The sequence below is a fragment of the Arabidopsis lyrata genome (assembly GCF_000004255.2).
Source record: "Arabidopsis lyrata subsp. lyrata unplaced genomic scaffold ARALYscaffold_4, whole genome shotgun sequence".
Taxonomy (NCBI): Eukaryota; Viridiplantae; Streptophyta; class Magnoliopsida; order Brassicales; family Brassicaceae; genus Arabidopsis; species Arabidopsis lyrata.
In genome coordinates, this window is record NW_003302552.1 from 11263283 (window position 1) to 11277624 (window position 14342).

Consider the following 14342-nt stretch of genomic DNA (forward strand, 5'->3'; position numbering starts at 1 on the left):
AACAAAAAGTAGGACAAACCTCTCTCTCTTATTCGCTGTCATCATCTGGAATATCTTCTTCTCCGTTTCAACCGGAGTCGACAAAGCTGATGCTTTAGTGGAACGTTCACGTCGCTCCTTTCTCTCTTTAATTTCAAGAAGCTTTGCCTCTGCAGCCTTTTGACGTTTGTGGAAGTCGAAACTAACACAATCAAGATTTGTCTAGGGTTTTATTTTAGGGATACGATAATCGTGAATTCTCAAAGAACAACAGAAACGATTGTAACCAAAGATGGTGTTCTTGATATTATTAAGAAAAAGATGACTTTGATCATACAAGAGTTTGATCGTAAAAGGAAAAAGATGTTTGTGCTGTGAGAGCTTTGCGTAGTGTAAATTCTAGAGCGATATTGCTTGCCCTTTGCTTGAGCCTTGAGTCTCTTTATATAGGTGTGATAAACCGCCTCTCCAGCGATATTCCCGGAAGATTTCTATTTATCTTGAAGTCGGCTCAGAATATCGCGGATTAGGATAGTTTCCATATTTTTCGGGGTTTTCTTGATTTGAGTTGATCTTTCGAGATTCTCTCCTATCATTTCCGGGTCTATCGGAAGTGATCCTTCGGAAATGATACCTTACTTGGAAATGATACTTTGAAGGTGAATATTTACCAAGTCTTTGCCTCGGGTGATGATGAAGACTTCGCCTCGGAGAACTCGTGCAACCGGCTCGGGTATACAGGTTGGACTGGCTCGGGCACTCTAGAATGGCTTGTTTGAGTACCCCGAGGCGACGGGCTCGGGTGCTCCGAGGCGATTGGGCTCGGGTGCTCCGAGGCGATTGAGCTGGAGTACTTCCGAGGCGACTGGGCTCGGGTAACCCCGAGGCAATTGGGCTCGGGTTCTTGAGAAGTCTTGTTCAGGTATCCCCGAGGCAATGGGCTCGGGTGCTTGAGACGTCTTGTTCAGGTATCCCCGAGGCGAGGGGCTCGGGTCTACTAAATCGATTAGGTGAATAACCTGAGGTGGCTGATGCGATATCCCGAGGTGGTCTCTGTAAAACTCCCGAGGTGTCCAAAGTCTGGCTCGGAGCCAAAGGATGGAATCCGACCCCAACAGTTAGCCCCCCAGCTCGTTAGTTTGGGGACCCAAGCGTGGCGAGCTCTATGACAATTAGGCCGAGCCGTTTACTTTGGACAGTTCGGTCCCTTTAAAGTTTTTGGCGATTCGAATTCCTGTCGTTTCATCTTCTCTTGGCGTGTGACGGTTGGGATTCCTTTTCGAGAAGTGGAAAGGTCTTTTCGCTGATTCCCGAGATTCGTGCGTGCCCGACGCGCCTTAGACGCGGACGCGATGTTTTTATTTGGCTCGTTCGTACCCGACGCGCCTTAAGTCCCTATAAATGTTAAGTCTCCGATTCATTCTCTCATTTCGCAACTGCAAAGGAAAATTTCAAGGTTCGTTCTCTTCTTTCTCTGATCTTGAGTTCTTGCATTTTCTCTACTTTTCCGTTATACTTCCGTCGTAGCGCCACCGTCATTAGATCTAGGTCGATTTCTCCGATCTGTCGAGCTTTGTTCCTCCGATCAACTTCTTCAATCTCCCGAGCCAGAAAATGTCTCTATCTGACTCCAGTGATTCACCCCGAGGCGACACTCATCTCCCCGTCTACAAAAGAAAGATGGTCTGGAGTTCTTCGAGCGACCCCGAGGCGGATACCACGGACCGTCAGATCGAGTTGTACCGTGGAAGTGACGCAGAGTCGGCCTCACGGGAGGAAGACCCGAGCCGTTTTGTTGCTCGGGAAGACACGATTGCGAATGTGGCTCGGGATCAGGATTTGCCTGATGATCCCGAGGCGATTTTGAGTAGAAGGAGGATCCATCCACCGGCGGCTGATGAAGCTGGAGTCTCGCGCTGGCGAAATGCCCCCGAGGCGCCTCTACTCATTAAGGCCGAGGAAGTTTACTACGATTCTGACGAGGCGGCTAGGTTGCTCCAAGCTAAAGTCCAAGCAGCCAAGGGTCAACAGAAGAGAAAACGAGCCAAGAAAGCTAGGAAACCCGATCCCCCGGGTTCCACCTTATGCACGGAGGACTCCCTTCGGGATCTCAAGGCCCGGTTTGGTTTTAGCGAGGGAATTGAGCTAAGACTTCCAACTCCGAACGAACGAGCAGACGATCCGCTCGAGGGGTTTTTCACCCTTTACGAGGGGTTCTTCTACCATTGCTACCTTTGGCTTCCGATCCCGAGGCCGATTTTAGCGTTCCTATGGTCGTACAAGATCGCTTTGTCTCAGATTACAACCCGAGGCTTACGCCATCTTATAGGGATTCTAGTCCGGAGTATTGAAACGGTTAACCTTGTCGACCTTAGCCACTTAAGGAATCTCCTAGAGATCCGGCGCATACCAGGCCCTGTTGAGAGATTTTACATATCCCCGAGGCCAAATAGGAGAGTTATCGGTGGTTTCCCGAGCAAAGATGAGAAATACACCGACCATTTCTTCTTCGTAGCCTTGAATGAGTATAGTGTCCACGAGGACTACTTAGGGAGAGTTGTTGGAAAATGGAGAAAAATTGGTACTACGCCCGAAGTCGTATTTGCCGTTTTGTTTTGCTTTAAACTTTTCACTGAGTGTTTTCTTGTCTATGCAGATCGGAACCCGTCATTTCTCAAAGAAGTTCCCGAAGGCTTTCTAGACCTCCACGATGAACTAATAGCTCGGAAGTGTGATTGGACGAAACACTTCTCCCAGGAACGAATTGAGAGAGCCTTGCGTTTGTTGCACGGAGCTCCCTGCCAGTCTTCTTCAGAATCATTTGACCACCGTCTAGATCACCTCATTGAAATGCAAGGGGCTGCGCAATCTTTGAGGGCGAAGAAAGCTGCCGAAAGAAAGGCGGAAGACGAGAAAAGGGTTCTAGAGGCGACTTTCGGACTGTCAACTCCGCCTGAGGTTAACATTGATCCGGAGGTTGCCGATGGTGCCGAGGCGACTGAGGAGGTTCGGGTCGCTGCAGATTTGTCCAGACCCGAGGCCTCTGGTGATGTTCGGCCGGATGTGGAAGTTCCCGACGCAGTAGGGGCTGTGGCGATTGTAGCTCTGGGTGCCGAGGCGAAGGTTAAGGCGAAAGGGAAGAGGCCCCGAGGTGATAGATCGGGAGGACGCAGAAAGGAGAAGAGGAGCCGTAGTGAGGTTCCCATCTACAAGGATAAGATAGCTTCGGCTAATCTTATCGCTTCTTGTTCGGGTCCGCCGCTTTCCGCTCCCGAGGCCTTGCTAGAGGCACAAAACTACCATGAAACCGCTGCTGGATTTTTGAAGGTATAGATTCATTCCTTGTGTGTTTTTCTATCGTTTCCATACGTGTTTGCTGACGATTCTCGTTCCATTACAGGCCTTCAACTTGATGAATTCCATGGTTCGAGCCTACGATTCTGGAGCTCGGAAATCCGAGCTTGCTCGCGAAAAGTCGGAGATCTCCCGAGCCGAAGTGGAGGCTAGGATTTCTGAGGCGATTGCGGCTAAACAGGAGGCCGAGGCATCGGCTAAGGCCGAGAAGGTGGAGCGGTTGAAGGCTTCGAAGGATAGCCTGCGAACTCGGAGAAAGCTCGAGGCCGAGATTGCACGCCTTCATCGGTTATTTACCGAAGAGAAGGCTCTCCGCGAGAAGGAGATTATCAGAGAGCGGAGGGCAGCCAGAAGTGAGTTTGCCGAGAAGGTCAAGGCTATCGAGGCGAAGATGGACCAGTACGGGAAGGTGTCTACGCGCTATATGTACTTGGTGCAAGCGCGGGCCAATGCCGAGCTGATAGCCGAGCTGGAGGACGGGAAAAAGGTGGAGGATGAGAAGGCCGAGGTCCTTCAATGGACGACCGAATATGGAGACGCCGAGGATGAGTACGTCCGTCTCGGGACCGAGCTGCGAGAGGACTTGAAGCTTCCTCTGGTTTCCCCGGACTCTGTCGACGATAGCTTCGGGAATCGTTCGATCGAGGGTGCCGCGGCTGCGATAGGCGTTGCCGACCAGTCGGGTTCGAACCGTGGTACCGAGGTAGCTCAAGTTTCGCCGGTTAACCAAGATTCGATCTGATGCCGAGATGTCTTTTTATTCTCTCTTTTGTAAGACATGCCTGGACGGCTTTATCCCTTGAATATTACGTCAAGTATTTTTCTTAAAAAATTTTCCGAACTGAATCCAAAACTAATGTCAAATAGCTGGATTTATCTTTCGAGCCGAGAGCGAAAAGAATCATGCACCGGTGTTAAGTTAACCGGGTTTAAGATTTGCTCGTTGAGAAGTTAATTTTTCCCGAGTCGTTTTAACTTCCAAACCGAATTATACACCAATGTCAACGTAATTGGGTTTTGGTAAAAATGAGTTTCGGTTCAGTAGAAGTTATCTTTCGGAATAGCGAACCAGTGTTAAGATAACTGGGTTTTTGTAAGTGTGATGTGAAAAAGCTAATTCTCCCGAACCTTTTCCACTTCCGAACCGAAAGTGAAATGGATCGTCCACCAGTGTTAAGATAACTGGGTTTTGGTTATATGGGACTAATCTCTATCGGTTGCGACCCGAGCTGATATAGTCGAAGCCAGTTCTTAGAAGCGAACTAGGGTACCAGTGTCGAAGTCAACTGGGTTTTCTGAAGACAATTTCTTTGTGGCCAGATATCTCTGACCGAATTGTCTCGAATATTTATATAGCGCGCTGTAACCGAAGCGGTGAAATGAGCTCTATGTTCGGGGACGTGGCCATCGTCCGGACGAACTGTTGGCTTTGCGGGTCGATAAGAGGACCGTAAAAGTTCCCGAGATGAGTTTTTGGGAAAGATGTCGAAGGGTAAAAACTTAGAGAATTTGAAAAACTTAGTGGGAGTATATGTATACGGACCCACTCCCCCCCCCCCTTTTTTAATTAGGGGGGGTAGCTGAACTCGTCCGAGGACGAGCTGCCTACGTACCCTTTTCAGGGATCAAGCCACCCCGTAGTTCAAGTACATGCGTACCTTAGGTTTTTAGCGGTAATATTTCCTTAGATGCATTGCATTCCAGGATCTAGGTACCGCTTTGCCGTTCATGTTGATGAGTTCGTAGACGCCGAGACGGATTACCTTTGCGATCGTGTAAGGTCCCTCCCAATTCGTACCGAGCTTACCTGCGTTCTGCTCAGCGGTATTTTGGAAAACTTTGCGCAGTACGAGCTCTCCTTCGTGGAAGCGGCGATGCTTCACGTGAGAATTATAGTACCGAGCCGTTGCATTCTGATAGTTCTGCATACGGATCAAAGCTGAATCTCTTCTCTCGTCAATTAAGTCCAGCTCGTCCAGCATCATCTGAGTGTTGGAATTTTCCTGCTCGGGGAGAAAACATCTCCTCAGTCCCGGGATCTCGGCTTCGGTGGGAATCACACACTCCGTGCCGTAGACAAGGGCGAAAGGTGTTTCTCCCGTGGCCCGTCGCGGCGTGGTTCTGTGCGACCATAATACTCCTTCCAATTCGTCGGCCCAGCGGCCTTTCTTCGCGTCGAGGCGCTTTTTTATTCCGTCGAGAATCGTCTTGTTTGCCGCCTCGGCCTGTCCATTTCCCTGAGGGTACCGAGGCGTAGACTTGCTGAGGCGAATCCCCCATTTCTCGCAGAATCCTTTGAACCGAGCCGAAATAAACTGCGATCCGTTGTCTGTGACGATCTCGTAAGGTATCCCATGGCGGCTTATGATGTTCTTCCAGACGAAGTTCTCGACCTGCGCGTCTTTGATGCTGGCGTAGGAGTCCGCCTCGATCCATTTGGAGAAGTAGTCTGTCAGTACGAGGACAAGTTTCTTCTGCTTGGAGTTGTGTAGAGGTCCGATGATGTCCATGGACCATCGCATGAATGGATAAGGCGAAGTGATGGAAGAGAGGAGCTCGGCGGGTTGATGAATGGTTGGTGCGTGCCTCTGGCATTTATCACATCGTTGAGAAAACTTCTCGCAGTCTTTGACCATCGTCGGCCAAAAATATCCGTGGCGTTTGATCTTTATAGCCAGGGCTCTTCCGCCAGAATGGTTTCCACAAGATCCGCCGTGTACTTCTTCCATGACTCTCCGAGCTTCATTTCCTTCGACACAGATAAGGAGGGGACCAGAAAATCGCCATTTAAAGAGCTCTCCGTCGATCAGAGTATACCGAGCCGCTTTGGCCTTAAGCTTCCGAGCTGTCCATTTTTCAGTAGGAACTTCTCCATCGGCGATGTAGCTTCGGATGGCTCCGATCCATTTGGCGTCGCTTCCGTATTCGGGCTCGGTTGCGTCTAGCTGTTCGATGTCCATTTCTTCCGGTTCTCCTGTCTCCCGAGCTGTTAGAACTTGATCCTTGCTATTATCTTCAATGCTCGGCTTTTCGATGAACTCAACCGGTATGATCCTCTTCAGATTCGGGTCAGAGGTTGAAGCTAGAGCCGCTAAGGCATCGGCCGATGTGTTCTCACCTAGTGGGATTCTGGTTAACTCAAACTCTCCGAACTGTTTCGCCAAGTCTTGCGTAAGATCAAGATACGCTTCCATTCGTTCGTCGCGAGCCGCGTATTCTCCATTGAATTGATTAGCCACGAGCTGGGAGTCGGAAAAGGCTCACAGCTTGTTGATCTTAAGTCCCCGAGCCAGCTTATGTCCTGCTATCAGCGCTTCGTACTCAGCCACGTTGTTAGTCGCGTCGAAATTTAGCCGAAAGGATTGTTCAAGGATTTCACCCTCTGGTGATGCGAGGCGGATTCCGACGCCAGAACCTTGTTTTGAGGATGAGCCGTCGACGTGGAGGATCCAAACAGCGTTGGTTGACTCTTCTCGGACGTTCTCTGTTGGCAGCTCGATGATGAAATCGGCCAGGACTTGAGATTTTGCGCATGTTTTGTTTCTGTATTCGATGTCATACTCGCTGAGTTCTACTGCCCACTTGGCCAAGCGTCCCGATTGGCTCGGACTGTGCAGGATGGTTCGGAGTGATACGGGCGCCATGACGATAATTGAGTGAGACTGGAAATATGGCCGTAGCTTCCGAGCTGACATTACTACGGCGAGGGCGAGCTTTTTAGTTTGCGGATAGCGTGTTTCCGCGTCGGTGAAAGTTTGCGAGACATAAAATATCGGCTTCTGCTCCCCTCTGTCTTCCCTGACTATGACTCCACTTATAGCCGTATCAGAGACTGCGACGTACAGGAATAATGGCTCGCCCGGGACTGGTTTCGCTAACACCGGTGGATTAGCCAAATACTTCTTCAGTTCCTGGAAAGCTTCTTCGCAGCGATCGGTCCATTCGAATTTCTTGTTCCCGCGCAGAGTATCGTAGAAAGCAAGGCATTTGTCAGTGGACCGCGAGATGAATCGGTTCAAGGCTGCGACTCTCCCGGTGAGGCGTTGGACTTCGCGCTTGTTCTGTGGTGAGGGCATGTTTAGTAGAGCATCGATTTGCTTCGGGTTTGCCTCAATGCCTCGGTGAGTTACGAGATATCCCAAGAATTCTCCAGACTTTACCGCGAAACGACATTTTGCCGGGTTAAGCTTCATGTTGTGCTTGTTGAGCTGACGAAAACAGTCGCGTAGATGGGCTATGTGATCGCTTTCTTCAAGGGATTTGACTAACATGTCGTCGATATAAACTTCCATCGTCTTCCCGAGCTGTTCGGAGAACATCCTGTTGACGAGCCGTTGATACGTTGCGCCAGCGTTCTTGAGTCCGAAGGGCATGACTTTGTAACAGTAGATACCTCGGTCTGTGATGAATGCTGTCTTCTCGCGATCGTCGGGGTGCATGAGAATCTGATTGTATCCTGCGAAAGCATCCATGAATGATAGCAACTTATTTCCCGCGGTTGCTTCCACTAAACGATCGATATGTGGGAGTGGAAAACTGTCTTTAGGGCAAGCTTTGTTCAGATCGGTGAAATCGACGCAGACTCTCCACTTGCCGTTCTTCTTTTTAACCACGACAGGATTTGCTAACCAGTCTGGATATCTTGCTTTAGAGATCGAGCCGATCTTCAGGAGCTTTTCTACTTCGGCGTTCACTGCATCTGCGCGATCCCGACCCAATTTTCTTCGCTTCTGCTTGATGGGCTTGAAAGATGGGTCAACATTCAGCTCGTGGCAGATTATGTCGATGCTTATCCCAGGTAGATCTTCAGCCGACCAGGCGAAGGTGTCGATGTTCTCTTTGAGGAATGAGATGAGCTCGGTCTTGATTTCTTCGGTTAAATCGCTGCCAATTTCCACGCATCGTTCGGGCCGTTCGTCGTCGAGGCTAATAGAGATCACAGGATCCGAGGTAGGCTTCTTCTCCTCGCGCGCCTCCTTGATCTGTAATTGCTATAACTGTTTAGATATAGCCTTCTCTTCGCTTCGGCCAAGTTTTGATTTCTTGTGATCGGTTTCAGCCTTCGCTTCAGTGACAGGGTTTCGGAGTTTGTGTGCTGCCATGAAACACATCCGAGAATTTTTCTGACTGCCCCATATCGTTTTCACGCCATTAGGGATCGGGAATTTGACACACAGATGATATGTTGATGCGACAGCTCGCATTAGATTAAACCACGGGGTTCCCATTATGACGTTGTAGATGGTAGGTCGATCGGTGACTGAGAAGTTGACTATCTTTGTTACCCCGCCGGCTCGGACTGGTAGTTGGATGGTTCCAAGCGTCATCAAAGTTTCCCCTGAAAATCCGAGGACAGGCCTCGGGGTCGGAATCACCTGTGACATGTCGATGTTCATTTGTCGGAGCGTTTCGCGAAAGATTACGTCGATGGTGCTGCCGGTGTCAATTAATACTCGGTAGATATCATGGTCTCCTATCGCTAATGTGACGACGATTGGATCGTTATGAGGCATGTCGAGCCCGTTTGTCTCGCTTTCTTCGAATGTGATCACGTCGTTAGGTCGATCGAAGCGTCTTGTCCAGTTGCTAGGCGTCTCGGCTCGGCGTTGATAAGCTTTGATTGCCGCCACGGTGTCAGGACAGTATGGCGATCCGCCCATTATGGTAAGAATCTTCTGCCGCGTACCATCCCGGTCTTCGTCTTCTGACCCCCGGGTTCTTTTTTGAGACTCCTGGTTCCTTGGTTCGGGGTCTCTTCCTGGGTTGGTCTGCTCGGACTCCGGTTCTGGCTCGAGGTTCTTAAGAGTAACGTTTGTCCCGAGCTCTCCAGCTAGGAATTTGGTTGCTAACTTGGCTCCGAGGCTTCGGCATCTCGAGGTATGATGGCCGAAATTTTGTGGTGTTCGCAATATTCTTGATCATTGCTCGGTGGCTGATCCCTTGTCTAGGTGAAGGACTCTCTTCCTCGCCCACGGCCTCGGCCTCTGCCGCGGCCACGGCCTCGGGGCGTGTCAATCTGATAGCTATGGTATCCTGAGAAATTACGCCCTTCGTGGTGCGTATACGTACCGCTCTCACGTGTCTTTTTCAGCACCGGAGGCGTCGCTTGGGCTTTCTCGGTTTTCTCAGCTCGGGGCACCTGTTTCGTTGGCTCGTGCCTCTTTGATAGCAGCGCCATCTCTTCTTCGTGGGCGACGAAATCCGAGGCTCGGTGCAGCGCGTCGCGAATTGTTGTCGGTTTAGACAGATTCAACTCTTTCCTGAACTCTGATTTATACCAGAGGGCTTTCTTTAAAGCCGAAAGAGCGGCTACATCTGTAATTCCTTCTACCTTGGCTAGCGTCGATTTGAAGGTTTTGAGGAAATCTCTTAACGGCTCGGTGGGCTGTTGAGACAGGGACCACAGATCCGCGTCGGAGGTTCCGGGGTCGATGAGCACGGAGTATTGCTTGAGGAACAGTGTCGAGAGCTCGTCGAAACTGTCAATCGAGTTTCGTTCCAATCTTGAAAACCACTCTAATGCGGGTCCTTTGAGGTGTTCCACGAACAGTAGGCACAGACCTGCATCCTTTTCCCCGGGCTTGAACCTGGCTCGGGCCACAGATATCACGAACGATTTAATGTGGCACTTTGGATCGGTTGATCCGTTGTAAGAGTCGATTTTGAACTTTCCCAGATTGGACATCGTCGTTTCGGAAATTCTTTTGGTGAAAGGCGTATTCCGAGATTCTTCCAAAATTCGGTCGATGTTCGGTGCGGAGGATGAAACGCTATGTATCTGGGTTTTGACGAGCTTCATATCAGCTTCCGCCTTGGCTAGGGAGGCTCGGATCTTGCTTAGCTCGTCTTCTCTTTCCGATTCTTCGGCCCACCTTATGTTTTCCTCAGTTTCTTCATCGTCAGTGAGATCTGTTCGCTCGGCAGAGTTAGCTCCGGCTCGGGTACGCTCATCTTGCAGATCATCGGGCTCGTCCGTTAAATCCACTGCGTCTGGCTCGGTGGGATCATCTTGGTTCTCGCGTCTGGCAGGGTCGGCTCGGGTTGCGGCTCTGGTGTTGCCGGTTGGTGTCGCGAACGTGAGTCTTGTTGGGTTGATGCCAGGTAAGTCCCTCCGAGCTCGTGGCGGCCGAGTCTGGAAACGGGTTGTTTTTGGTTGCCCACGTGTTGCAATTTCGTCGACTCGCTGCGCCAAGGTTTTGTTAGCTTTCTCTTGGTCGTCAGCTTTCTTCTGGAATTTAACCATCAGGTCTTTCAGTTCGGCTAGAGTTGCTATGATCGTCGGATCGGCTTGAAGATTCTGAGGGTTCGGAGGGTTCGGGATCCCTCCTCCAGCTGGTGGTGTCTGACGACCGTCTTCGTTCATCGTCCTCTCTGGTATTCGAGTCTTGCGTTCTTAGGGTAAGAGAATTCTAAAGTAATCCCCACAGACGGCGCCAAACTGTGGAAGTCGAAACTAACACAATCAAGATTTGTCTAGGGTTTTATTTTAGGGATACGATAATCGTGAATTCTCAAAGAACAATAGAAACGATTGTAACCAAAGATGGTGTTCTTGATATTATTAAGAAAAAGATGACTTTGATCGTACAAGAGTTTGATCGTAAAAGGAAAAAGATGTTTGTGCTGTGAGAGCTTTGCGTAGTGTAAATTCTAGAGCGATATTGCTTGCCCTTTGCTTGAGCCTTGAGTCTCTTTATATAGGGGTGATAAACCGCCTCTCCAGCGATATTCCCGGAAGATTTCCATTTATCTTGAAGTCGGCTCAGAATATCGCGGATTAGGATAGTTTCCTTATTTTTTGGGGTTTTCCTGATTTGAGTTGATCTTTCGAGATTCTCCCCTATCATTTCCGGGTCTATCGGAAGTGATCCTTCGGAAATGATACCTTACTTGGAAATGATACTTTGAAGGTGAATATTTACCAAGTCTTTGCCTCGGGTGATGATGAAGACTTCGCCTCGGAGAACTCGTGCAACTGGCTCGGGTATACAGGAAGGACTGGCTCGGGCACTCTAGAATGGCTTGTTTGAGTACCCCGAGGCGACGGGCTCGGGTGCTCCGAGGCGATTGGGCTCGGGTGCTCCGAGGCGATTGAGCTGGAGTACTTCCGAGGCGACTGGGCTCGGGTAACCCCGAGGCAATTGGGCTCGGGTTCTTGAGACGTCTTGTTCAGGTATCCCCGAGGCAATGGGCTCGGGGGCTTGAGACGTCTTGTTCAGGTATCCCCGAGACGAGGGGATCGGGTCTACTAAATCGATTAGGTGGATAACCTGAGGTGGCTGATGCGATATCCCGAGGTGGTCTCTGTAAAACTCCCGAGGTGTCCAAAGTCTTGCTCGGAGCCAAAGGATGGAATCCGACCCCAACAACGTTTGAACCGAGCTATCTACAAAGTACCGAAATCATGAACACACAACACAGATTTCAAAATCCGAAAACCTTAAACTTCATTCTCGTCAGAATATAAACGAAAGAAACAGGGCTAAATCTTACCTTCAGAGCCCTACGATCAGCAGGTGCACCAGAACCTCCTCGTGAAGAAGCCTCCAACTCCTCATCCGGAACAAGTTCCATTGCCTCACATAACGAAAAGAACTCCTAAACACAATAACAAGACTATATACATCAGTCTGAAAAAAATCCAACCAAATGCTCATCCCCACTAGCACAAGCATCAAAGCTCAGTAGAAAAATTACCTTCAACTTTGCATACGAGGCTTTGACAATCGGAATCCGGTCGTCCTGTATGATTTTCTCTGTCAACTCCGCAAGGTAATAAGGTACCTATATCACAAGAAAATATATCCCTCGTCACTTTAGTCTCGTTAGACGAAAACAGCGCCAGCTTCCCGATCATGTCTTCGCACTTCTGAAACATCTCACATCCTTTCTTCACAACATCCTTAAAAACCAAATCGCGGAAATATCCAGTTTAGTAAAAACTTGCGATTCGGATCCGAAATAACCATTTCAGATAAACACCCTAATCGAATTCGAATACAAAAATTTCACCTGATCAACACCGGACTCTGAAGCAGCGAGATGAATTTTCCTAGCTTGCTCGAATAGCGCCGATAAAGGCATTTCCTCCATAGCCAAACCACCCATCACAGGCAACAATTCAAAATTCCTCAATGAAATCGAATCCACAAGAATCGAGTTTCTTCGAGAAGAGGATCGGTCAAGTCTTTTGAAATTGTTTAGGGTTCCAAATCGAAATCTGACGAATTTACCACGAGAGTATAGGAGAGGAAGAAAATGTTAACTGCGAAGACCTTTATAAGGGACGGCTGAGATAATGCCGCGTCAGGTAAAGTAGATAACTCGAAATTTATTAGCCGTTAGATCTATACACAACCTCAAAACCGACTCAGTTGTAAAAAAAAAATCCAGTCAAAGATCAGGTGCGGGTGGGTGCAGAGTAAACCCGCCATGGATTGTGTTTTTTGTTAATTGAATGGTGATGAAATTTTGTTGATTATAGCATGTGTACAAGTATGAGTAAATTAATATCGCACTCGCTGTATAACCAGTTAGAATTATCGTAGTGCTCTTCATTCGATCGACCTAGGTATTGCGGTAAACCTAGGAGGAATGGTAGATTCTGATACATAAGGCAACTCAAATTAGACACACAAAAAAAAAATGAAGAGGTGAATTGATTGAACACAACTTACTATATGACTCTCACCCATTTCAGTCTACATAGCTTGAAAGGGAAATGAATACAGAACTTAAATGTTTGACTCTCACGTATTTCAACTCTACATAGCTTGGAGAGGAAATGAATTGACTGAATTAACTGTACTGTGATATTATATATACCCATTATTTAATCTCTCACGCTCACCCACGCAGAGAACAACATCCTCTGAAGCGTCCAAAGCTAGAGGGATGCTTCAAAAGTTGACCTGAAATGAGAATGGTAAGTTCAGAGAAACCACTTGTCAAATCTATAAGATATTTATGTGTGATTCATTAGGAGAATACGGAGTAAAAGGTTCTTACGGTACTTGTGCCTATATGGCAAGACAATTCTCAGTTATGGGTAATATTGGTTGGTTGGGTAAGGGAAGCGAGTGGCGACTTGGCTGAAAAAAAAAAGGAGTTTATCTATTGAGAAAAATGTGAAGAGTAAAAAATTATATGAAGTAGTTGAGTATCTTTATGAGTAGAACTTGAGCAATCCCAAAAGACTTGTCGTCACCCATTTTTTCAAGTCTAGCCTGACGGAAGAAATGAAAATGCTGGCAAACTCGATCACGATTATCTGATATAGAAGGAACAAAAAGAAAGTGTATAAGGTTTGGGGATACATAAGAAAAGAAATACAAGATAAATGTCGTGATCACTCGTACAGAGGACTTACTTGAGATATGATAGTTGAGGTTATTGTGACGAGAAACATATTCTCTCTAAGGATTTCTTTGAAGGTTTGGTCTACACTTTGGATTTCAAACTCATTACAAACCTGCGTTGGAGTTTGAAGACAGAGAGATGATCAACATATTCGCAGCCAAACAAAAAGTAGGACAAACCTCTCTCTCTTATTCGCTGTCATCATCTGGAATATCTTCTTCTCCAGATTCAACCGGAGTCGACAAAGCTGATGCTTTAGTGGAACGTCCACGTCGCTCCTTTCTCTCTTTAATTTCAAGAAGCTTTGCCTCTGCAGCCTTTTGACGTTTGAACCGAGCTATCTACAAAGTACCAAAATCATGAACACACAACACAGATTTCAAAATCCGAAAACCTTAAACTTCATTCTCGTCAGAATATAAACAAAAGAAACAGGGCTGAATCTACCTTTAGAGCCCTTCGATCAGCAGGTGAACCAGAACCTCCTCGTGAAGAAGCCTCCAAGTCCTCATCCGGAACAAGTTCCATTGCCTCACAGAATGAAAAGAACTCTTAAACATAATAACACGACTATATACATCAGTCTGAAGAAGATCCAACCAAATGCTCATTCCCAATAGCACTAGCATCAACGCTCAGCAGAAAAATTA

The 14342-nt window shown here is 48.1% G+C and overlaps 2 protein-coding genes across 2 annotated transcripts in view; one reads left to right on the plus strand and one right to left on the minus strand.

The window, feature by feature from the left end:
* The first annotated feature begins 2829 nt into the window (after positions 1–2829).
* On the plus strand, positions 2830–4075 carry LOC110229261 (uncharacterized protein At3g60930, chloroplastic-like). The gene is made up of 2 exons (XM_021029017.1): positions 2830–3306; positions 3380–4075. Exons 1-2 carry the CDS (start codon positions 2830–2832, stop codon positions 4073–4075), a joined length of 1173 nt encoding a protein of 390 aa, XP_020884676.1.
* Positions 4076–13374: 9299 nt separating this feature from the next.
* Positions 13375–14342, minus strand: part of LOC9316958 (PP2A regulatory subunit TAP46) — a 4081-nt gene continuing 3113 nt past the window's right edge. The window contains exons 5-6 of the mRNA XM_021029888.1: positions 13703–14033; positions 13375–13603 (exon numbers count right to left, since the gene is read on the minus strand). Of these exons, the coding sequence (XP_020885547.1) occupies positions 13881–14033 (153 nt within the window). The 3' untranslated portion in view covers positions 13375–13603; positions 13703–13880. The remainder of the gene's footprint in view (positions 13604–13702; positions 14034–14342) is intronic.

Excerpts from the sequence above, each read along its gene's own strand:
- LOC110229261 (XM_021029017.1), top strand. The coding sequence starts at position 2,830 with ATGCAAGGGGCTGCGCAATCTTTGAGGGCGAAGAAAGCTGCCGAAAGA. Across the intron at positions 3,307-3,379 it reads CCGCTGCTGGATTTTTGAAG|GCCTTCAACTTGATGAATTC; the intron begins GTATAGATTCAT and ends GTTCCATTACAG.